The 20925-nt window shown below is 43.9% G+C and overlaps 2 protein-coding genes across 2 annotated transcripts in view; one reads left to right on the top strand and one right to left on the bottom strand.

The window, feature by feature from the left end:
* Pdk1 (Phosphoinositide-dependent kinase 1) overlaps positions 1–20350 on the bottom strand; it is a 645970-nt gene extending 625620 nt beyond the window's left edge. Inside the window, exon 1 of the mRNA XM_076816063.1 lies at positions 20267–20350. Coding sequence (XP_076672178.1) covers positions 20267–20290 — 24 coding nt within the window. The 5' untranslated portion in view covers positions 20291–20350. The remainder of the gene's footprint in view (positions 1–20266) is intronic.
* LOC143368237 (uncharacterized) lies at positions 1228–3370 on the top strand. The gene is made up of 5 exons (XM_076810757.1): positions 1228–1360; positions 1431–1629; positions 2415–2507; positions 2683–2988; positions 3241–3370. Exons 1-4 carry the CDS (start codon positions 1239–1241, stop codon positions 2884–2886), a joined length of 618 nt encoding a protein of 205 aa, XP_076666872.1. The 5' UTR covers positions 1228–1238; the 3' UTR covers positions 2887–2988; positions 3241–3370.
* Positions 20351–20925: the final 575 nt, after the last annotated feature.

Raw genomic sequence — 20925 nt, 5'->3', positions numbered from 1 at the left:
ATTTTGCAAGTTGTTAGAGGAGGTTCTATATAGGTTACAATACTTGTAACTTTGGGAGAGAATGGAGCAGAAATACTTCTTGACTCTTGCTAGTTTTATGAAAGCATGTGAGCTAGGTTGTACGAGTGTAGAGACCAAGTATGATTACTGTTTACTAGTTATATTAAGTGGATGATAATAATGGTACATACTTACCTAGGTTGCTTAGTAATTAGTAAAATTTTACGAGCCTCTGCTAGTTTAGTAGATGAATACAGTACTTCATGTTGTAGGTATCAGATTTAATATCGAGGTATAAGAATAAGTGGGACTTGTGATATTTAATTATGATATAAAAAAATAGATGGAAGTTAGGATGTAAATATAAATCTAGTTTGAAATGTTTCGATAATATATTCATAATGTTGCTAGGATAGATAGGAGTTGGAATATATTCATATCATCTGGTCTACCTTATCTATCTGATCAGTTTAGCCTTTCTGATTTAACTGATCTGCCTGATCTCTCTGAATCTGCTGAACTGGGTTGCAAACCCTCAGTCACCTAGCTTAAACGACTTTCGCAGGCTGCTTCATATGAAGTCGTAGGGTCCCATCCCTTGACCCTTCCCTCACACCGATCACTAACATCATTTAGCTTACTGTACCAGCTGCTCGGATAGCCATCGGACCAAAGGAAGCCATTGAAAGAAGATCTTGCCAAAGAGACATTGGAAGAAACAGAAATAGATTTTCCAGAATATAGTCACTTCTTAGATACTTTCATACTAGAATTCTAAACTTGCAAAACGAAGTATTGAAAATAAAGCAATCATCGAAGAAATGGAGCTCCTTCTGGCTCTTCCTTTCGCAGTAGTTTGTATCGTTCATGGGCGGACAAGGGAGCTCAGCGCGTTATGGTCAGACGCGTTTCTCATCTTTACGCTACTAAAGTTTTCATCCAATAAACCTTCAAATAAAAGGGCCACATAACTGAATAAAATTACTGCAGTGCTTTAAGTTACATAGCTTGCTCAATAGAGAACCGAGTCATAAACCATTTCATGCTTGCAATTATTACGAAATCATAAACGCCGATGTGACGAAATATCCAGACAATATTTCCTCTAAAAATATGGAAAGTGGCTCCTATTCACAGGAAACAATGCGTCGCTGGTACCTCCTATCAGATTTTACCTCGCCTATAAAGCACCAGGCGTGAACATACTCGCTCAAACAACTAATGACTATCGCGCAACGATGGTGAACCTACGAGTGCTTTCTAGTGTGACATTATTTATAATTTCCAACGTCAAGCCAGTGGAACCTTTGATGCAGGAGAGCTTCTACAAACTCCTGGGATCCCTAACTTCCGTGAAACAGTAAACTCTTGAATTTCCACCGCGACTAACGTGAATACTATCGACAAACACCACTTGTGACTGGTTGTAGCGTGAGGATTCCTGAATTGCTCAATCAACTGTGCAACGAATCCCAAGGCTCAGACACGGTTCTTCAAGATGCCTGCTACGGGTGCTTCTTCAAGGCTACCAATCAACCCCTTGGGTATCCTTCATTAGCGTCCATGTCCAACTGTGCTGACCTTTACCTCAACAACACCGATTATGGCCACTGTCAACGGTACTTGAATGTAAGCAATTCAATTTGTTTCATATTTAAAATTTATTGTCTCGCAAACCCAGCGAAATTAATAATTAGCATAACATTAAGGATACGCGTTTCTCAAAACCATGCGCCAATCAAAGTTTTTAAATAATTAATTAAATCAAACAACAAGCCTCTACGCCATTAACAAGGGAAATTCAGTGACCCGAACATTCTAATTTTTTTGAAACTGTGCAGGTTTGTGGAGGACCACAGTAGAAGTATCAAACAATTTTTCGTTTGTACCAATTTTCGGTTCTTCAGGGTGAAAAGCACCCCCTAAAGGTTAACGAGTGTTTCCTTATCTTCCAGTATATCTTGAAAACTATAGTATTAAAAAATTATTAGACTAAAAACCTAACGGCTTTTTTTACCTATAACACTGTGTAATCGAATTGCTTAAAATTTGTAATTTAAAGAGTAAAATGTTTCCCACCACAAATTTCAAACAATTCGATTGCCTACGCAGTTTTCTACAGCATAAAATCATTAAATTTTCTTTATAAGAATTTTTTACATCTGCTATAGTTTTCAAGATATACTAGGAAAAAAGGAAAACACTCAGTAACCTGTAGAGGGTGATTTCACCCTGACGAGCAGAAAATGGGCTCTTCTATTGAGATCCTCCACAAACCCGACCTTCCCTTAAAAGTTGATATAGGGATTTAGAGATATTCGAGTGTTGGGCGGCCAAATCTCTAACACCTCGTCAATCCAACGGCACTCAACAAACTTCAAATTGCAAATTTTCGTATTAAATTTGTTGGACAGAACGCCACCAGCACGCCGGCCACGAAAGCTAATCCCTCGACGATATATTGCACGTTCCTCGAGTGCATCCGTCAAGTGAACAAGGACACTTTGGTGAGCAGTTTAATAGTTTTTCTTGTGTTCCCGGAACACCCCATTGCTTTTGCCCTATAGAAATTACAAGACCAGCGATTTAGCGCGTTGCATTGAATTCGATGCACTGCAGAGCTCATCGTAGCTTAGCAGTATGCAAATAGTGTATATAAGAGCGATTGTAAATATTGAATAGGAAGCGTTGCGAGTCAGACCGAGAATGGCGGCGAGCTCCGGAAAAACGTCGAGGAAAGCTTTCTTCTTGTACTTAAAATTGTATAAGCAGCTAGCGAGAGGCGTTTGCATCATAAAGGAACAGAACTCGGAGTCCAACACTGTGAGACCCGGAGCGGAGCCTATCGATCCCAGGCGGCAATCGATTCCACCGAAACGCCGATGACTGCGCCACTTAGACGCGACGAAGATGTATATATTTAGAAATCTGTACGATAATCCTGTACATAATGTACAATATCCCCACAGAAATGGAAGATCACGCCTAGTAAGTTCTTTCACCTCTATTCACTTTTATACATACTTCTTCCCAATTACTGTACCCTCCAATGCTTCCCATGGAAATTGCGCCAATGCACCCGGCAAGCTTGAAGAATGCTTCTCCTGGATTACTCGCCTAACAATGAATATCGAATATTAAATATAAAAACTTCCTAGCTCCAACTCTAACTTATATCAGAAGTTTGTTGCGCTCGTTAATTGCTCGGGCAGACTCGTAATTGACAAAGGTTCCCCTTAGCTCAGGGAATGCGTCGGGGAGGCCATACGAATGTCGCCCGGCTTCAACGTCACCGATGTACAACTGGCCCAATTGTTCGTGAACACCACCGCCTGCGTGCTCGCGAAAACGCGCTGCGCCCTGATGAACCCGATAACGGGCGAATTCCAAGACGACGGCCTCGCTAATAAGCTCCACATACCGACGATCAATGCCGTCCTGGTCAACACCGATTACAACATCAACATCGTGCAGCTGCCGTTTCACTATGGACCCGTGGACGTTTGCGCGAAGTACAGGAACTTCGAGCAGGCCAGTTGGCCCGGCGTCACGTGCTGAACGAAAGGAGCCTCTCTGACGGCAGGAGATCGAAATTCTGAGCGATCAAAGAATATGGACGATACTCGCGTGTACTGTGGGGGACATCGGTGGTATGTAACTGTTATTGGAAGGTGATATTGTGATGGAAATAAATAGTGTGTTAACAGGTATTGGGGTTCAAATTGGGTTCAAGGGCGTTCGCAGACTTTTTCCCAGGGGAGAGGGCAATTTTGGGGGTGACGGTGAAGAAAAATATAGTAATGAAAAACAAGCCTGGCGATGACATCGACGAATCGATTTTAAATAAAAATTTAAAACCGAAATATAAATATAGTCACTTTTTTAGTATAAATTTAATAAAGATCGGTTTTTAAAAGTAAGCGATTTTTTCTTAAAAGCCAGGGGGGCAACTGCCCCTTTTGCCTCCATTCCGGGACGCCCATGATTGAGTTTCATAGACGTTGGGGGTAGTGATGGGACTGATACTATTGATGATATTAAATCAATTCGATACCAAAGTACTCAATAGGAAATATCGATACGCGTCGAAATTTTAGGTACTTGGTATCAATTATCGATACAGATTCTTCTTCAAGCGATACCATATCAATACTACATACTCCTACTTAATTGTTATATTATCAAGTCATGATTGATAATAAATAATATTTTCGTGAAGTACTAAATTGCAAATCGTAACCGATACTTTCGTGCAAGCATAAAGCAGGTATTATATACATATTTTCAAGTAGATATCAAATAGATATCGACATTTTCGAGTAGGTATCAAATAGATCTCGATATTTACGTGTAGGTATCAAACAGGTATCGATATTCTCGTATAGGTATCAAATAGGTATCGATATTTTTGTGTAGGTATCAAACAGGTATCGATACATTCGCATATGTAAGTATCAAAGAAGCATCGATTCCTTTTGATACCTTTGACTTTGATATATATCAATACGAAATTGAAATTTGTAGAACGGTATCGATATGTATCGATATGGTATCAGTCCCATCACTAGTTGGGGGTAGTATTCATGGTAAAAGTCAGTTGAAGAATTCAATTGATTGGAGGTTTACTCCCACCATGAATTATAAAGATTCACGTCTATGTTTGAAAGATACTGATGAGCGAGTGCCTGCAGATTTGCGTGAATCACTCACATTTAGTCTTTAAATATAGAATGATGAGGTAACTAGGGGAAAACTTTTCCTTGTCATACTCCACGCAGTATCTTGGCTTATGAACCTGCTTACCTAAGTCCTGAGTATCTATTTAATTTGATTACCCCGAATTTGCGGAAAGAGACTTACAAGAGTATTTTCTACACCCGTTCAGACATCAAGGAATTCTCGTGACTGCCCGAGAAGCTAAACAAAAATTCAACAACAGACCCAGTGTCTTTCCATCCGTAAGTTTGCGTGCCCACTAACAGAAGTCGTTATCACACAATCATTTGAAGGGGTTCTCTCATCGATCCTCGCAAGAATTCCACCATGCACGACCTCACTTCAACTACAGTGGCCATTTCGAGTCGGGACATGGCAAATCCACAGGAAAACATCGGAACTCAGGAGTTTCCCGCGTAAACTTTTATCACGATGACGTGGTCAATGCTAAATTTCCATATCCTCGTTAAACGATCGTTTTAAACGATGATTCACGATCGCGTTGCAGCGTGGTTCGCTGAGATGCTTGAAGTCCATTCTTAGTCTCTATCGCGCTATCTTTCCGTGTCATCGCGGGGCTACGTAATCGTTATTAAGTTAACTCATCAGATGGGAGCTGCACCGAGCTATTTTGCGTGCGTTGCATTCGGTTGCCTCTTACGGAAATTAGTTTTATCTACGATTAAATTTGCAGCAATCTTTGCTCTAACGTCGGAATAATCATCTCGACATTTTGTGCCCTGAATTTCTGATGGAGATAGTTCGTAACGTCTCCCTGCAGTGGCATCAAAGGAGCAAGCAGCATCTTCGCCCTCGCATACTGTGTAACATCATGGTTCTGGGAGAGCTACGACTGATATAATCTCAAGAGAGTCGTGACACTCAGAATGCCCCCGCACAGGAGAATCTACGAACGGCGGCATAACTGGGTGAACGTTTCCTAGTCGCCTCATCAGCGGCAAGTGCCGGATGTGGATGCTAAAAGAACGTTTACGATATTACTCATCCCGTAAAGCGATCGTAACGAAGCTGCCAGTGGACAAGCTTACGGCGGATAACACAGTAAAATAACGAGAAACGGGGATGCTAGTAGAGGAGGCACTCCAGGCTGGCGCAGGCGGGCTTATCATCGATAACATTAGAGATATTTTAAAATTACTCGGATTATTCCTCGGCGTAATATTATAGCTAAGTAGCTTTACGAAAGGTCTAAAGCTGAGGAGTTTTTATACTGCACAGGTATGCTGCGAGCCCCAAACAGAATTAATTAAGAAATGGGTGGAGAATGATCAGTGTGTACTAGGGGGAAATTAGAGTTAGTAGTCTATTAGTTAGGTTTATTAAATAGGGGAAGGTGGGGCAAGACGGGGTACCGCCCGTATCTCGCGATACAAACGCACTAATTAAAATTGAGCATACGCGTTAGATGCGTCGCTATCGGCGCCGTCGGTGAGCAGCGAATCAATGAAACATGTGGACGCCTGACGAAGTTAGATCAGAATTTATAATTTATTGGCCTTCCTTACTTTTTCCTTATTTTTAGCACCCGTGACAGTGATATAATAATATAGAAGATCTCCGGTATATGTATGTGTTTCTGAGGCAGAATTTAGCTGGCTATAAGGTACGTATATTATTTTATACTTTTGGAAATAATGTTTCGGGTAGTGTTCATTTGTATTGTAGTGAGACGAGAAGGGGCATGATGGGGTAACTCTCATTTTCATTACCTAGAAATAAAAATCAAAGTTTTTCATTGTTCCAGGGTGGTTAAAAACTACAGACGGAAGACGGACCGAGGAAAATGATACTTCTTTTCTATTAATTAGTCCAAAAGAACTGATTCCCTTGTGGAAAGGTGGATAAGCTGCCAAATATGTGGCAAATGGGCTCATTTCTCCTGTGTTCATGTAAGAGATGAGGACGAGGAAGCCATACATGTGTACCTCCTCTGTCAACCCAATAAATAATTGCTTTATATATATACTTTATTTATATTGTTTTTTAATTGGACGACTTTTTCTGAATTTTTGTATTTATTCCATTTAAACCTGTAAAACTTAGGTTGATTCACAGTTAAACTGAAAGACTTATTACCAAAGAATGGTTCAGACATAAAATAGATTAGTTGATTATGAAAATCTGTGTTTTATTCATCATCAAACCTTAACTACCCCGCTTTGCCCCACCTTCCCCTGTATTGAGAGGTAGCATAATCTTTCTATGGCGAGAATAAAGTGTATAAGAATGAAAGAAACGTGTCCCAAGTATATTCTAGTCAGAACTCAGAAGAAAACATTTTTTCCCCCAAACTCACATTCCCTAATTCAAAATCACTCTAGGCAGCTGCACAGTTACTCCAATTTCACCTTCGACTTGCTGTTCACCAATATCCCACTTCTTTCCACTCCTTCCATACAGAACAAGTGTGTGTAATAAATCGAAATGTTATCTTTAAATCAAATCACCATTAAACTACAATTTTAATATTCACTTCATGTTGAATAAATTTTTATTAACTAACGTCACGATTAGCTTTCTAAGTGAAGTAATCACCACTTCTATATCCCACATATTCCCACCCACCACTCCACTTCCACGTACATCTTTCCCAAGACCTAAAGAAATCTCTAAAACATTCGTCCCAACGAAACCCCTGCCCCTGAAGCCTCGCCCACCCACCGTTCCGCCGTAACGATGTTTCCAGAGGCTCGGATACGGACATATGAAAAGGTGATCGGATATTGAAAAATCCAGGGTATCATCGCCGACTCAAAGGCTGCGAGAGGAAAGTAAAAGGAGAGAGGGGCTCCCCCTCGGTTTGTTTGCCAAGGTGAAACTCTCTGGTTAATTCCTTCGTCGGTGGATAGGGGAAGGGACACGGGTAGGAGAGCGAAGAATCGAGGGATCGATTTCGCGACATCGACGTGCACTCGTCTACTCGCGAGAGGACGGGGGACAAGCTCGGCTCGGGGGTGGGAGGGAGAGGGGGATGGAGAAAAGAAGCGACGAAGATGAAGGGACGGATCGCTCCATTGCACAGAAGCGACGCTCCACTTAGCGTCTTCCTTGAAATAATTTGAAATATGCAAATGCCATCGGTGCACGCGCGTCCCCGTGTGCGTGTCGTCCCGCGGTGCTGTTTGCGCGCGCGACCGTGTATCATGAGGAGCGAGGAAGGAGGGGGCAGGGTGGCAGAGAAGACAACGTATATTCCAGTGGCTTACGGTTCAGTTCTCTCCGAGCCAATCTAACTTAACATGCAGATGCAGTACTTGGAATCGTGGAGGAGAGAGACAGAGGGGCGTGGACGAGAGAGAGAGAGGGAGGCAGCCTCTGAGTTATTCGTGGCGATAGTACCTTTTCCGTATGATCATCCACCGTTACCGAGTCTAACGTCTGCCGGGGCTCGAGGAGGACCTTTAAAGCGAGACGTGATTTTAATAAAGAAACCGACAGTCCAAGGACTCGGTCGATGAAAATGACTTGAAACGCGCATTGGCGGGGCCGGGGCCGCGAGGATGCGAAAGAAACATCGCGATCCGAGGGCTTGTTTGTTACGCGGGAACGAGGTATTGACCGATATTTCATAAATTCCTGCGCAACGGCTCTGGGCTCGCGGGAGCGCATCCTTGATTAAATTTACAAGACCGTGAGGTTGTACGGCCATAAGTAATGCAATGTGATCTTGTAAAGAGGCTAACTACCCTCCGTTGGATCCGGTAACGCGTTCGATACGCGCTAACCCGGCGGACCGTGGTATCTGGTTGGAGAATGAAAGGAACGATGAATTGATTAAATTCCATCTTACAGAATTGTTATTTAAAACTCACTTCGCAACTCGACAACGCTCATCGTCTGCGATCTCTTAAGGCGCGAATCCACGATGAGATTTTACATTGGACTTCTCTAGCGCGAGACGAAAATCTGAACAACTGAATGGAAATCATGAAGCTTCGCTCATGAGAGTCCAATTTCCTGAAACTAATGACAAAATAATTGAAATATAGTAAATTAATGAAATAATTGTCTCGTGGGATTAAAGCCTCGTGTGAGACACGATATTTTTGTCTCCACGTGGATTTGCACCTTTAGCGATCTACACTTTCCACAGTGCCATTGCTGTCGTTTAAAAAATAACAACCAAACGACAGCACTACTTAAGTATTATTAAAAAAAATTAAGGTACCAGAAGCGAAATCTAACAATACTCCTTTCTAAAAGTGATAACACATGAAGCATTCTTCTCTGACATCGTTTGGGTAGGAAAACAAACGGGGCAATTTCGCAGCCAGCCGCCACCCAGCTGTTCACCTTCAGCTTCCATTCAGCCCGCGGCTTCCGGGGTCTTAAAATCGAGTGCACGTGCGGTAAACAATGTGGATCGGTTTACAGGAGCGCGCCGATGACGTCGCCGCGCGGTTCGCGCCCGTGACTCATGCGGGCCGCGAGCGCCGCGTTGCGCAAGGATGCCTCGTCGCGAGCTGCGGGGGCGTCGGGCAAAGCGTGCCGCGACCTGAAACGGGGCGAAAAACAACAACAAGAAGAAGCAGCGCGCGGACACGTCATCGAGGCGCGGCGGGCCTGAAACCGGGACACGAGCTGCGTGCCCGCGCCGCGATTCCATCTGTTCCAATTTTCCGCCGTCGTTCTGACGCGCACCACGTCCACCGAGAACGCCAGAGGAATCTTCTTGGATTTGGCGGAAAATTTCTAGGATACCTGCATCTTCTCGATCCCTTCGAGGGTGTTCCCTTTTATTTTTAATTAGAGAATTGCTGAGCTGTTTGATTGTGAGATCGAGAGGACGATCGCAGATTGGAAACATTGAAGGTTTTGTGCTCCAGAAATTGTGCTCCAAAAATGTAACTTTACCTTTGATCTCTCGCCATTTCTTTATTTTTCAAAATTTTCAAAATCGGCCCCGTTGGACGATAGCTACTGGCATACTTTATAAAAAGATTTTATTGTTTTTGATTTCAGACACGACAAACAGCTGTGTTCAGGCCCACCGTTTAGCCGTCTAAAATCGAGAGACTTAATGCATAACTTCCTCAAAACAAAAGTTTTTTAACTGAAACTTTTTTTTTAAATAGTTCATAATACTATGTAAAGATAGTAAAAACACGGGAAATCTTCCTCAAGCCGTTGACTTGTAAAAAAATCCACAAAATGTACACATTTTCCGAGGGTTCAAACGGCTATACCCCTTAATATGAGAAGAATAAGATGGTTAGTAAGTGAGAGATAAGGTGAGAAATAGAGGATAAGGAGTAATGCGTCTGGTCCTACTACTGAACTCGTTACCAATGGTTTAAGAATTATAAAACGGGAAAGAAATTTCTGCTGAAGATGCTTTCTTTCACAATACTGTGAAGAATAGAAAATTCTCCGAAATGCTCCTTATTCGAAGACAAAAGAAGTCATCGGGCAAGTCAAGCCGGTTCGTTCAGCTTAATCAATCGGCAGATCGAATTGGCTCGATATCATAACGAACCATCGGTTCTAGTAGATATTTATTAAACGGGCAGGCTGAATGGCTGCGTTCCTTTCTCGAAAGCAATTATCAACACGAAGCAAAAACACCGTGTGTCGTGTAGCGTGAACGAGTCGACGGGAATGCCAGCGCCGCGGTTCAACCTCTTTAGTCATGCCCCATGTGTTGCATGTAATACTGTTATGCATCAGTATGGTGTCTGAGGAACACTTGTACGGTGCCGCATGGCGCGTCGTATTACAAAAACCATCCCCAACCGACGGTCTTGCGTGTCCGCGTTAAAGTGGCACGCGACAATTTTCCAAATTCCACGCTAACGTTCGGTGTACGCGACAGACGTTCATTAGATGTTAAAAGTCACTTCCACTGCTCCTCCCCTTCAACGACTTTCTTCCATCTCAATTCTATCTACAGACTTCACTATTGCTTGGTTTCGGTTAGACTTAGGCCTGGGTTAGATCTAGCGGCTTAGGTTTACCGATATTATGCTATTTCCTAATCCGAAGTCTTGGATTTAGCAAACAGTGTTGACTACAGGCGTCTGACCGATCGAGGCGATATTAGCTTTGAAGTTATATTAAATGATACTAATCAAGGTTTTAACTTTGTGGAATATCGTGTTCATTGAAAGTATACTGCACAGTTTCCCAACCTTTTCTGCCTTACCGCCCCCTTTTTAAAGTCGTTTTGTTCAGCGCCCCCTTCGGGTGAACTATCTCTATTATCACAATTTCCAAGTGTAGCTATACGTGTAATTTTTGAATCTTAAGAACTTAGTGTTAGGTCCAACGTGAATGGATGGGAGAGGAACGAAAATGCGAAACTCGGTGAAGTACATATCGCACGTATAATAAAACACTATTAATACAAAACTATCGCAGGCGCGTGGTAACACATCTCCTGTTCGTCCGCCATCCTATACTGCCCCTGCCCTGGGCCCTCTGCCGGGACGCGGAGTAGCACAGGCGCGTGCACGGTCCCAACACTTAGATTTAAAATGAACAAAATAAAATTACTAGAAACTGAAATTTAATTTAAATAAAGCAACAAAGAAGGAACTAAACAGAATACCCCTAGAAGCAGCAACGCCCCCCAAATCTCCTCAGCGCCTACGTTCAGAGCCACCCGTATACTGTAAAGATAATCTTGACTGAGGTGACCGAAAAAATCGTGCGATGCCTGTCGTTATTCTCGATAGTATGAGACAAGCGTTGTTCGGAGGGGAAGACATGGTGACTGGTTCGACGAATCGGTGACCTGCCTCTGTATTTGTGAAATACCGAAAACAGCGAGTTTCGAGCGGCCGAAAGAATGCGAACACGCAACGGTGCCCGCTTATTGTGACGTTTGGGAAACACGCAACGTGGCTGGAAAGTACTAAAACAATGTGCCGCCCGACAAAAACGTCATAACGACACGGCACGCTGCGTACACATATTTCCGCGCGATTCACGCGATGCTTGTTTTTCTTCTCCTTGTTTGCTGAACTTTATTCTATAATCGTATCAGCTTCCCGCCGGGGCAGTTTTTTAGCCGTTCTTGTTGCTGCCGCTGTTACTCGCCCGCGCGCGCTCCCGATTTGATTGTTCGTCGATTAATTAATACGCTCGTTTCACCCCTCGGTGGATCATTGCTCGTTGCTCCGGAAGTAATCCATTCCTCGCGTACTCGCCTACGATTCATGCTCGATGCATATTTGCGAGCAGCCGAAATACGGTGTGGGGAAGGGGACCAAATCATTCCGGAAAATAAGTCGAAATTGTTTCACGAATCTCCTCTTGTGTCTAAGATCGACTTTGAAGAAGCAACATTGGAGTTTGAGGCTCAAAGGTCTTGGAGGAGTTGAAGGGATGAAAATATTTTTCATGCGCATTCGATAGAATTCATTAGGTGATTATGAAAATTTATTTAAAGAATAAAATTCAGTTTCATTTTCTTTTTACGAAGCCCTTGAATTACTTCAGTCGCGGTTACATTAATCTCCTTTTGCGGGACAGTAAATGGGAGCATTATATAGTGGCTGAGAGGGGTAGAAAGGAAGTTTAAAAGAAAGGCAAGATGAGTTAGATTTTTAGTTTGATAAGTTGGAAGGAATGTCAGAGAGGAAGGGCGAATGAAAATTTGTAAAACCAAGTTCCTTTTCAAGGCCGTTGATAATAAATCTTATATATATATAAAAAAGATAATATATATAAGATAAAATAAACCTTATAAAAGGTTTATTTTCAGCCTCAACGGCCTTGAAAAGGATCTTGGTTTTACAAATTTTCATTCGCCCTTCCTCTCTGATATTCCTTCCAACTTATCAAACTAAAAATCTAACTCATCTTTCCTTTCTTTTAAACTTCCTTTCTATCCCTCTCAGCTACTATATAATGCTCCCATTTATATATATATATAATAATAATAATAATAATAATAATCTGCTAATATATATGTATATTAATCTCTTTTTCCTTTTTCTTTAGGGGTTGTCAGGATGCGTTAGTGCATCCTTAAAATGATCAACATCATTAACAGTAGGTATTCTTAGACAAGCTACTCCAATTCAATATCACAAGATACGCTACCCAAGCCTTAATATCCCATTTCCATTGATTCTTGCAAGAAGAATCACTTCAATCACTGTGACCCAGCGCAACAAGACCGTCAAACCACTCTCCACCTACTACCAACTCTCATCCAACCGCTGCAAACGCATCACCGCCTTACATACCGCGTTCACAGTGACGAGACGAGCTTAATTCCCCTGGAATCGGTTTCAATCACGCGGGGGTCGTTTTTTGGTAAGTAAAAGCCTGCTAATTGCATAATAAGCAAACGCCTGCGAATCCGAGCCATCTAGCGCGCAACGGGTCAGCGGCGATGATTAATGTTAACGACGGCGTCCGCGATTTTCTTTCCCCAAGTTTGCGGGACAGTAACGAAGCGATCGCCACGCCGGAGTACATCCGCGAGCCCGAGTAATTTTGGCCAGGCGGCGGGCATCGTTGACCGGAGAATGAGCTGTCCGACGAAATGATGTCAGCCCTGGAGGAGAGGGCGATTCCTCGTCGGGCCAGGCTATTCTGAGCGCGATGACACTAGCGGAATGCTGGTGCACGCGTAATAACAGCGGAGGAGAGGGCCGCTCGCAGACAGCCGGGACGGCGCTGGCCGAGCGCGAACGTGCATTTATATCGGCTGATTTTCCGGAGCAAACGATGATCCCCGGCGATCACACGTGCCGCACGCAACCACCTCTGGTGCACACCGCTGCCGGCCAACCTTTACCTTTACCTTTGCCTGGCCCGATTCTGCGCCACGGGAGCTCTGTTTACGCCCGGGCACGTGCGCTCTCGCTGCGCGTGCCTCCACGCCGACACGCGCCGATTCCTCTATCGGATTCGCCAACTCCACCCGATCGGGCGCTACGTTTCGCTCGAAGAGGTCGGTTGCGAGTTGTGTGTGATGAAAAGCTGCGGCTATGTGGGGGTAGGTGTGGTACATTTGGGGAACATTTCATGCGAAGGCTAATGCGGGGAAAGATCTTTAACGTGTTGGAGAATTCTAGGTAGAGAGACTCGGGCACTTGGGCTTCTAGAAATATAAATGATTCTAAACACTTGGAGTTGTAGTGGCAGAAGTTTGTAGAGAAATAGACATCTGAGTAGAGATAGTAAGCTTTTAAAGTGGGAGGCTTCTGGAGATGTAGGCTTCTGGAGATAGGCTTTTGCAGAGACAGGGATTTGTAGGTATATACATAGATAGACTACCTAACGATGGAGACTTCTGGCGACTTAAGCTTCTAGAGGCTGAGATTTCCAGAGGAATGAGCTTCTAAAGAAACGAACCTTTGCAGATGGAGACTTCCAAATATGAACCGTTTTCTTTGAAATACGGTTGCAATGATTTGCCAGCTGACGCTCCATATCAGCGAACCCAACGATGCTATACAGCTATAGGTATACTTTTTCTCCTTCCACCACTGACAATTCACGGCTCGCTAGTTCCACGCTTCCCGTCAATTGGCGTTGAACACTAAACTGCTACTTAACTGCCGCTGAATGCCCCCAGCAACAGCTGCTCTATTAATTTGCCATTAGTTCCTCACGCGACCGCCTTTCTTACCAATCCCAGGCGGACCTAAACGCGGAACGGTGATCATGAACAGCACAGTCAATGTTCAGCGACACTAACTGCAGATGGATCTATGAAACAACGCGGATAATTAAAGCGCGTTGTCTATAATCAAAACCTAATGAAATCAACGCTGAAAGCTTGCTATCGAGCCACCGACAACGTTCTAATCTCATGCACCCGCTAGGTGCAATCGCAGCAGCGCGCTGGCGTGTATATTTTTCCATTGATAACTAAAATGAATGAACACTGACAACCGGCAATCGAATGTAAACAAAGCTTTTGTCCCGTACGAATATCAATTGAATGATCTATCAGCAAACTGATTTTCATTGTGCGCCGCGCCCGCGCGGATAGGAGAGCGGGCGCGGTGTTGTTCGGCGAAATAGCAGACAAAAAGTCGGCCACGGACAAATAGAGAGGCAGACGTCTCGAGCAATGATTTCATTGGACTTTGCGCCGCGCCGATGTAAATATTATCCAGCAGACACTGGTTACAGACCGACACGATGAACGAGGAAAATATTTGCACGCTCCATAGGAGACCTTAATCGAGGAGTAACGGCTAAACAACGAATAATATCGATCCCGCGCCGCCGCGCAACGCTCCACGGAATTGGGCTCTGTCAATAGATCGCGGAATAAACTTGATTTGGTCACGCCGGTGTTTACCTACGCAATATACTCCAACGCCTCGCTCTGATTGGTTCTTTAGACAAAAGTCAACAAACCGAAGAGCCTGAAGAACATGATACGACCTCGAGGTCACCTTGACAGATACCAGAGGGACCCAATTTCTCGTTATCAAGATAGTATTCTAAATCACAGTTGGGCATTATCCGAATAAATTTAAATTCGAATAATTCTGAATAAGAATTGCGAATAAAATGAAGTTATTAGCGAGTTATTATTTTCGAATTTTTTATTTATTAATTTCTTATTAGAAATTTTTATAAGAACAATGCCCAGCTCTGTTCTAAATAAACGAAATGAAAATCGTGCTCTATTTTCAGTTGCAATTTAGCGACTATGCTCGGCAAGTGAATTAACATCGCATACATGTCTGCGAAAACCGCAGCAACAAACGTCGCAAGTTGTAAGTTACAAAATGAACGAATCCGAACAGGGTGCCGCCATCTGCCAGCGAACGAGGGGAGCACGGGCACGCGAGCTCCGTGGAAAAATATTTACGACCGCGGGATCGAACTCGATTTCGAGAATTATTCAGAGACCAATAAATTGTAACCCACGCGGGCGCGAAAATTACAACGCCGAAAGTAATCGTCGATCGCCAGTAACTCGATACTCGGTGGCACCGTTTCGACGGGCGCATAAACGGTGTCCGCGGATCGCGGAAATTTCTTGGGTCTATTAATAGGGGAAGCTGGTAAGGATGTTAATCGAAGCATCGAAACGTTATTTCCACGAATTTGTAACGTTTTATATCACAAAGAGGCAGCGGGATAGAAGGAAACGTTATTTTCGAGCTGTGCTCTAAAACAAAATAAGTACATACCTACCAGGGCTACCGGCAAGTGATATAGGTCAATAGATCAACCTACTTGCTCCAGAACTTTTGATTACGTGTCGATCATACAGTATCACAAGTTTAGCTACATATATACGTAACTACAGTATGTGTACCTTTTTCCCTTCTCCTTCTTTTAAAATCCCAAATGTATACCAGGTCCCTTAATTACCTTTTTCTTTATTTTTTAATTAACAAAATTAAAGCGCATATACCGCAGCTTGCACGTTCAACGCAGAGTTCTTCAAACCACGATGGAAAAGAACATTTTACGTACCTCTGGAGCTACGATCCTCAGGGGGGTCCTTTATCGTGGCCATTTTGCAATCGAAATTCGAGAACGAACCCCTCCGCGTGGACGAAAAATTATTTTTCTTTTTCTTTCTTTCTCGTTAACCTAACGCCACGTAAATTGTCCCCCTAATGATTCCCATGGCAGCCGATTGGTCGTTACTCTCTGAATTAATTGGCGGGCCAATTGATCTGAATTAAGGCGCCGCCCAGTAGATTCAAATTAAGATCAATATCTCGGCATGCGAATTGGAATATGACCGCGAGCGCGGCCCGTAACCATAAATTTCTGCTGTCCAAACAATGGGAAGTCGCCCGTAATTTTGCCGGAACACAGTGCTCGACGGTCGTCGATGATGAAACGCGCGTTGCTCCTAGCTCCGGCAACCCTTCCTGTCTTCCGCGCCAAAAACCCCTTGAGACGAACCGATAAGTATGGGCCCAGCACGGCTACGCGGATTCTACAGGGTGTTCTCGCCTCGACGATGAGTATATGCTACCATTAAAAATTTCCCCCCTTTTATACCTCCCTTTATACTTCCAGTTTCTAAGTGCTAAGAGAATTGGACCGGCGCGGGCGGTGAACGCCTATGAGCGTTCGGGAGACACATAACAGAATAGGGACTTTGAATTACCCGCACGTGGTTTAGTGTTCAGATTATATTGTGGGTGTCAAAGTGGAGCCTTACGAACACAATGAATTGTACGGTATATGGGAGCATGGAGAGATGATATACCTTCGGAAAAGAGATCGACTTGAACTCTACTGGATTCAAAATTATACACTTTCTTCCAGTGAGCCTGGGACATGGATAATCCTACTTTCTAAAGAAATTTCGAGATCAGCCCCCATAACAATACCTCCCCAGTGACCGACCCTAAACTTTCAGACGGCTCTTTTTTAAGCACTCCTAAATTCTTAAGAGCTGCAGGAATGATCCCTTTGGCGGTGGTTATGAAACTGGATGTCGCGCGTTAAAGAAGCGGACGGTATCCATAAAAGCAGGACTACGGTGGAATCGATAGTGGAAACGAACTGCCCCCCTAATAACGAGCCTCCCGTACACTCTGTTACACGCAGCTTCGGGGTCGTAATTAACGTTTCTCGCCGTGCATTACACCGTTACGGCTGGAAACGAGCGGTAGATTAAAAAGTAACGGTGGTGGAGAATGGCGCACTAAAAGGAGAAAAAGAAATGAAGGGGGAGGAAGGAAGCGCGGAGGGGCGGGGTAGGAGATCCGTGGAACAATCGTAATAGAAGGAAATCACGAATGCTGCGGGACGGGTGTGCGCGCGTGGACGGGGATGTACGAGGTGTCTCGTTAACATTATTGGTATACACGTACTTACACCAATAATCGTTACTGAAATGCAGCTGCACAATTGCAGCCATTCGACGGAACGCACGACGGTAGGTACATGATCCTATCTCGCTACGGGATTGAAATGCTTCTCCGCCGTGTTCAGGGTGTAACGGATATTAGATCAGCGATCCGACGAAAACAAACGTTACAGACGGCTAAACTAATTACCTCTGGTATCGCCTTACCGGGCCATTATTTTCTCGTGTTACCAGCAACGATCACTGTCGATCATATTTTCATGCAACATTCAGAAATTAGAAGAAACACGAACGATAAATAATTTTTGAGGGTCGAAGTATCGACATTAAATTCCTCCTGCCCAACTTAGGGGTAGATTAGATTTTTTAATAACCCAACCTTCGAATAGATCTGAGATAGAACTTCTGAGTTATATTAAGTCAGACGTTAGTCTTGAAATTCAAATAGAAGAAAATAATTTTTTTCAAAATTTATCCCTACCACTCTTCCTTCCAACATTCTTTATCGCCATGTTGTGGGATATTAGAAACCATACGACTTTGAGTTAATCCTTTTTTCGATATCTTTTACGGTTTCGCAGATATTCCGGCTGATATGAAAACTCAGAATTTCTTCGAGGGGTTGTTTTCACCCCCAGGATCGTTTCACTGCCGATACAAAAAATGGTTACGTTATTAGCAGCAGTTGAGCTACGTGTCTGCAAAGTTTGAATTTTTTTTAATTTTCCAATCACCGAACATCCCTCGCGAGACGAGCGCGCGTAAGTCTGGAGCAGGTTTGGTTTCGAGGGGGGTGAAAATTTAAGGACTCGAGATCTGGAGTTGCATGGCTTGGCAGGGTCGACCTACCAAAATTGCGTGATTACTTGAAGGGTGTTCTTATTACGAATATAAAGATCATAAATTGCTTGCTACTTTTGGAAGGCTCTCGTGCTTGATCGCGCCGGAAGAAGCGGTGTACATAACGCGAGCTGTGTACAAAATTAAACACTCCGCTGGGATGGCAGTCGCGTTCCAGGCTTTTCCTGGTCATTTAATTCGACGATAAAAGCATTCTAACCTGGTTACAGAGCTGTCAGCCTCGCCGAGCCCGTTTCCGCTTTTACTCCGAACTACGGACAACTTGCGCTCCGAATGAACCTTTTAAAAATACGTACTCCAGTTTCGCGCGAAGGTATACTTCGGATCTGCGCTCGAAGTTTCGTCGGAAGAACAGCATCTGGGAAGTTCGCGTAATTACCGTTCTGCGGATGGTAATTAAATATGAAAACGTGCGAAACTGCTTTGATCGACAGGAAAATCAACCTGCTTTTACTTTGTGGCCAGAAGAAATTCAGCCGATCGCGAGCACTAGCGCACCTCGCGGCAAGAACGGAAAGCTCGTTGGTGTTGAACAGTGCTGACCGTAACGAAGATCGCGGCGACGGAAGTCAAACAGAAGGAGGGGCTTTAATTACAGGGCCTGGTAATGAAAGCGCGGTCAGCGAGAGGCAAAGTTATGCCGCGACTCCTTGAACATTGTAAATGTCCTCGTTAGCAACCAAGTCCCTCTACGGATCGACTAATAATTGCGAACTGAAAGAGCTGAAGCTGTTAATAAAGTTCAATACTTTCGCTAAAATACCATAATATTGTGAATTTGCACATTGGCAGGGAAGAAAATTACACGCTTTGCACCGTTCGCAGCCGAACCGGAAGAAAGCGTCCTTATGTTTTTATTTCGCGAACATCTTAGCCTGAAGAAGATGGCGCGTGTAGCGCGGACCTTCGTAGGGTTTTGTGTGTGTATGTTGTACGCCTGCGTGGTTTACTTTGCGCGCGTTCATTCAGTTCGTGGAACGCGCGAATTTGGTTATAAATGTCATTATGTCGGAATGTCCTTTTATTTTGAATATTTATGTTTTATTTAGTTGCAATGGACACGTGATTACAAATCGTTATAAATTGTACAGTGACTGTTTGTCGTGATACATATCGGCCTTAGAATTGTTAAGACGTGTTTCCTTCGAGTTCCTACGCATACCCGCACACGTCACGAAAATATAATTTAGTATCTCGACGCGCAAGAAAGTATACCTTTGCATACAAACAACCGTAGCTCGTGCTCAAGGAATTCGAAACTTTTAATGTGAATAATAATTTCGGGCATTTGGAAGCATTCCTAGTGTTATTTATCCGAAGGGTGGGCACCTGAAATCAATATGGAGGGCGGACATTGTGTCGTCGAACCAAATCCAGTATACAGCATCGTCGATTTGGATAATGATGATAAATAGCGATGATCCGTGGGTATAGGCGTCAGAATATTAATTCACGTGTCTGCCGTAAGTAATCTGACAATCGTGACGCACGTTAAAGTAAACAGACTCGGTGTGACCGAGAAAGCGGTCCTTACGGTTACGTCATGGCTGCGCGTGACGTCACCGGCAACAGAAACAGGTGACAACCACCTATCGGCCAGTGACGTCGAACGGGAACGGGCAACGAACCTCCGCTCCGCGTTTGCGCGTACGCACCATATCAGACGTGAACTGCACACGTCCTCTTCGCGATCAGTTCTTTCGGAAGCTTCTGCCGATCGCTCGAGGCGAGAAACTATCCGAAAGAATCGGCCACCGATGGTGCCCCGGTCGTCGCTCGATCAGCGTTGCGTTAACGCGACGGAAGCCCTAAATGCGCGCATGTATATGTTTCCATGGGTAACCTAGCGTGTGTCGAGATGGTCCCGAATACCTCGCTCTAGAGAATTTAATAGACAGTGACAACACTTACGAGTGCCGCTGGACTGTCTGTCATTCTTTCTGGGATCCTTTTGTCCTGTGCCGGAATCTCACCAGCGATTAAACGCGCGATAAAGGAAACACGTACTCACGACACCGTACTCGAAATCTCGGGAACTGTCTCGGCCATCATGGATGGCACCGCCGTGTCGATCGTCGACTCGTTTGCGCCGCAGCCGTACGTGTCGCCATCTTGCAACGATCCTCGCAACTTCTTCAAACGCTACCTGAAACAGAATATCCAAATAATGCTTTCAAGGGTCTCTAAAGTTTCTATGGAATATGATTATCGACAGTGGATTAACCAATAAGCACGTGCTCAAGGCATCAGGAGACAGAGGGGCAGCGTACGAATTTTCTGAATTTTAAAATCTAACTTTCTGTTAGAAACACTTTTTAATCAAATTATCGGAAATGTCTAAGAAATCGTACATTGCATTGAAGTGACCACCCTGTATAAGGGAGCCTGAAAATCTTCTAAGTGCTCAGGGCCGCTGAAGGTCTTAATTCGGCCCTGAGTATGGACAATGTTGAGAAATCATTGTATTTGTTATAGGTTCAATTTGTTGATTTGTCAAATAACTACAATTAGGCTGACAGGCATAAACAGTATAAAGTTTGAGCTCTAGGCCGGTATTCATAGTTGCTACT

Source organism: Andrena cerasifolii, chromosome 1, assembly GCF_050908995.1.
Source record: "Andrena cerasifolii isolate SP2316 chromosome 1, iyAndCera1_principal, whole genome shotgun sequence".
In the NCBI taxonomy this organism is placed as follows: domain Eukaryota; kingdom Metazoa; phylum Arthropoda; class Insecta; order Hymenoptera; family Andrenidae; genus Andrena; species Andrena cerasifolii.
Note: the sequence above shows the minus strand (reverse complement) of the source record. Positions and strands in the feature narration are given on the sequence as shown.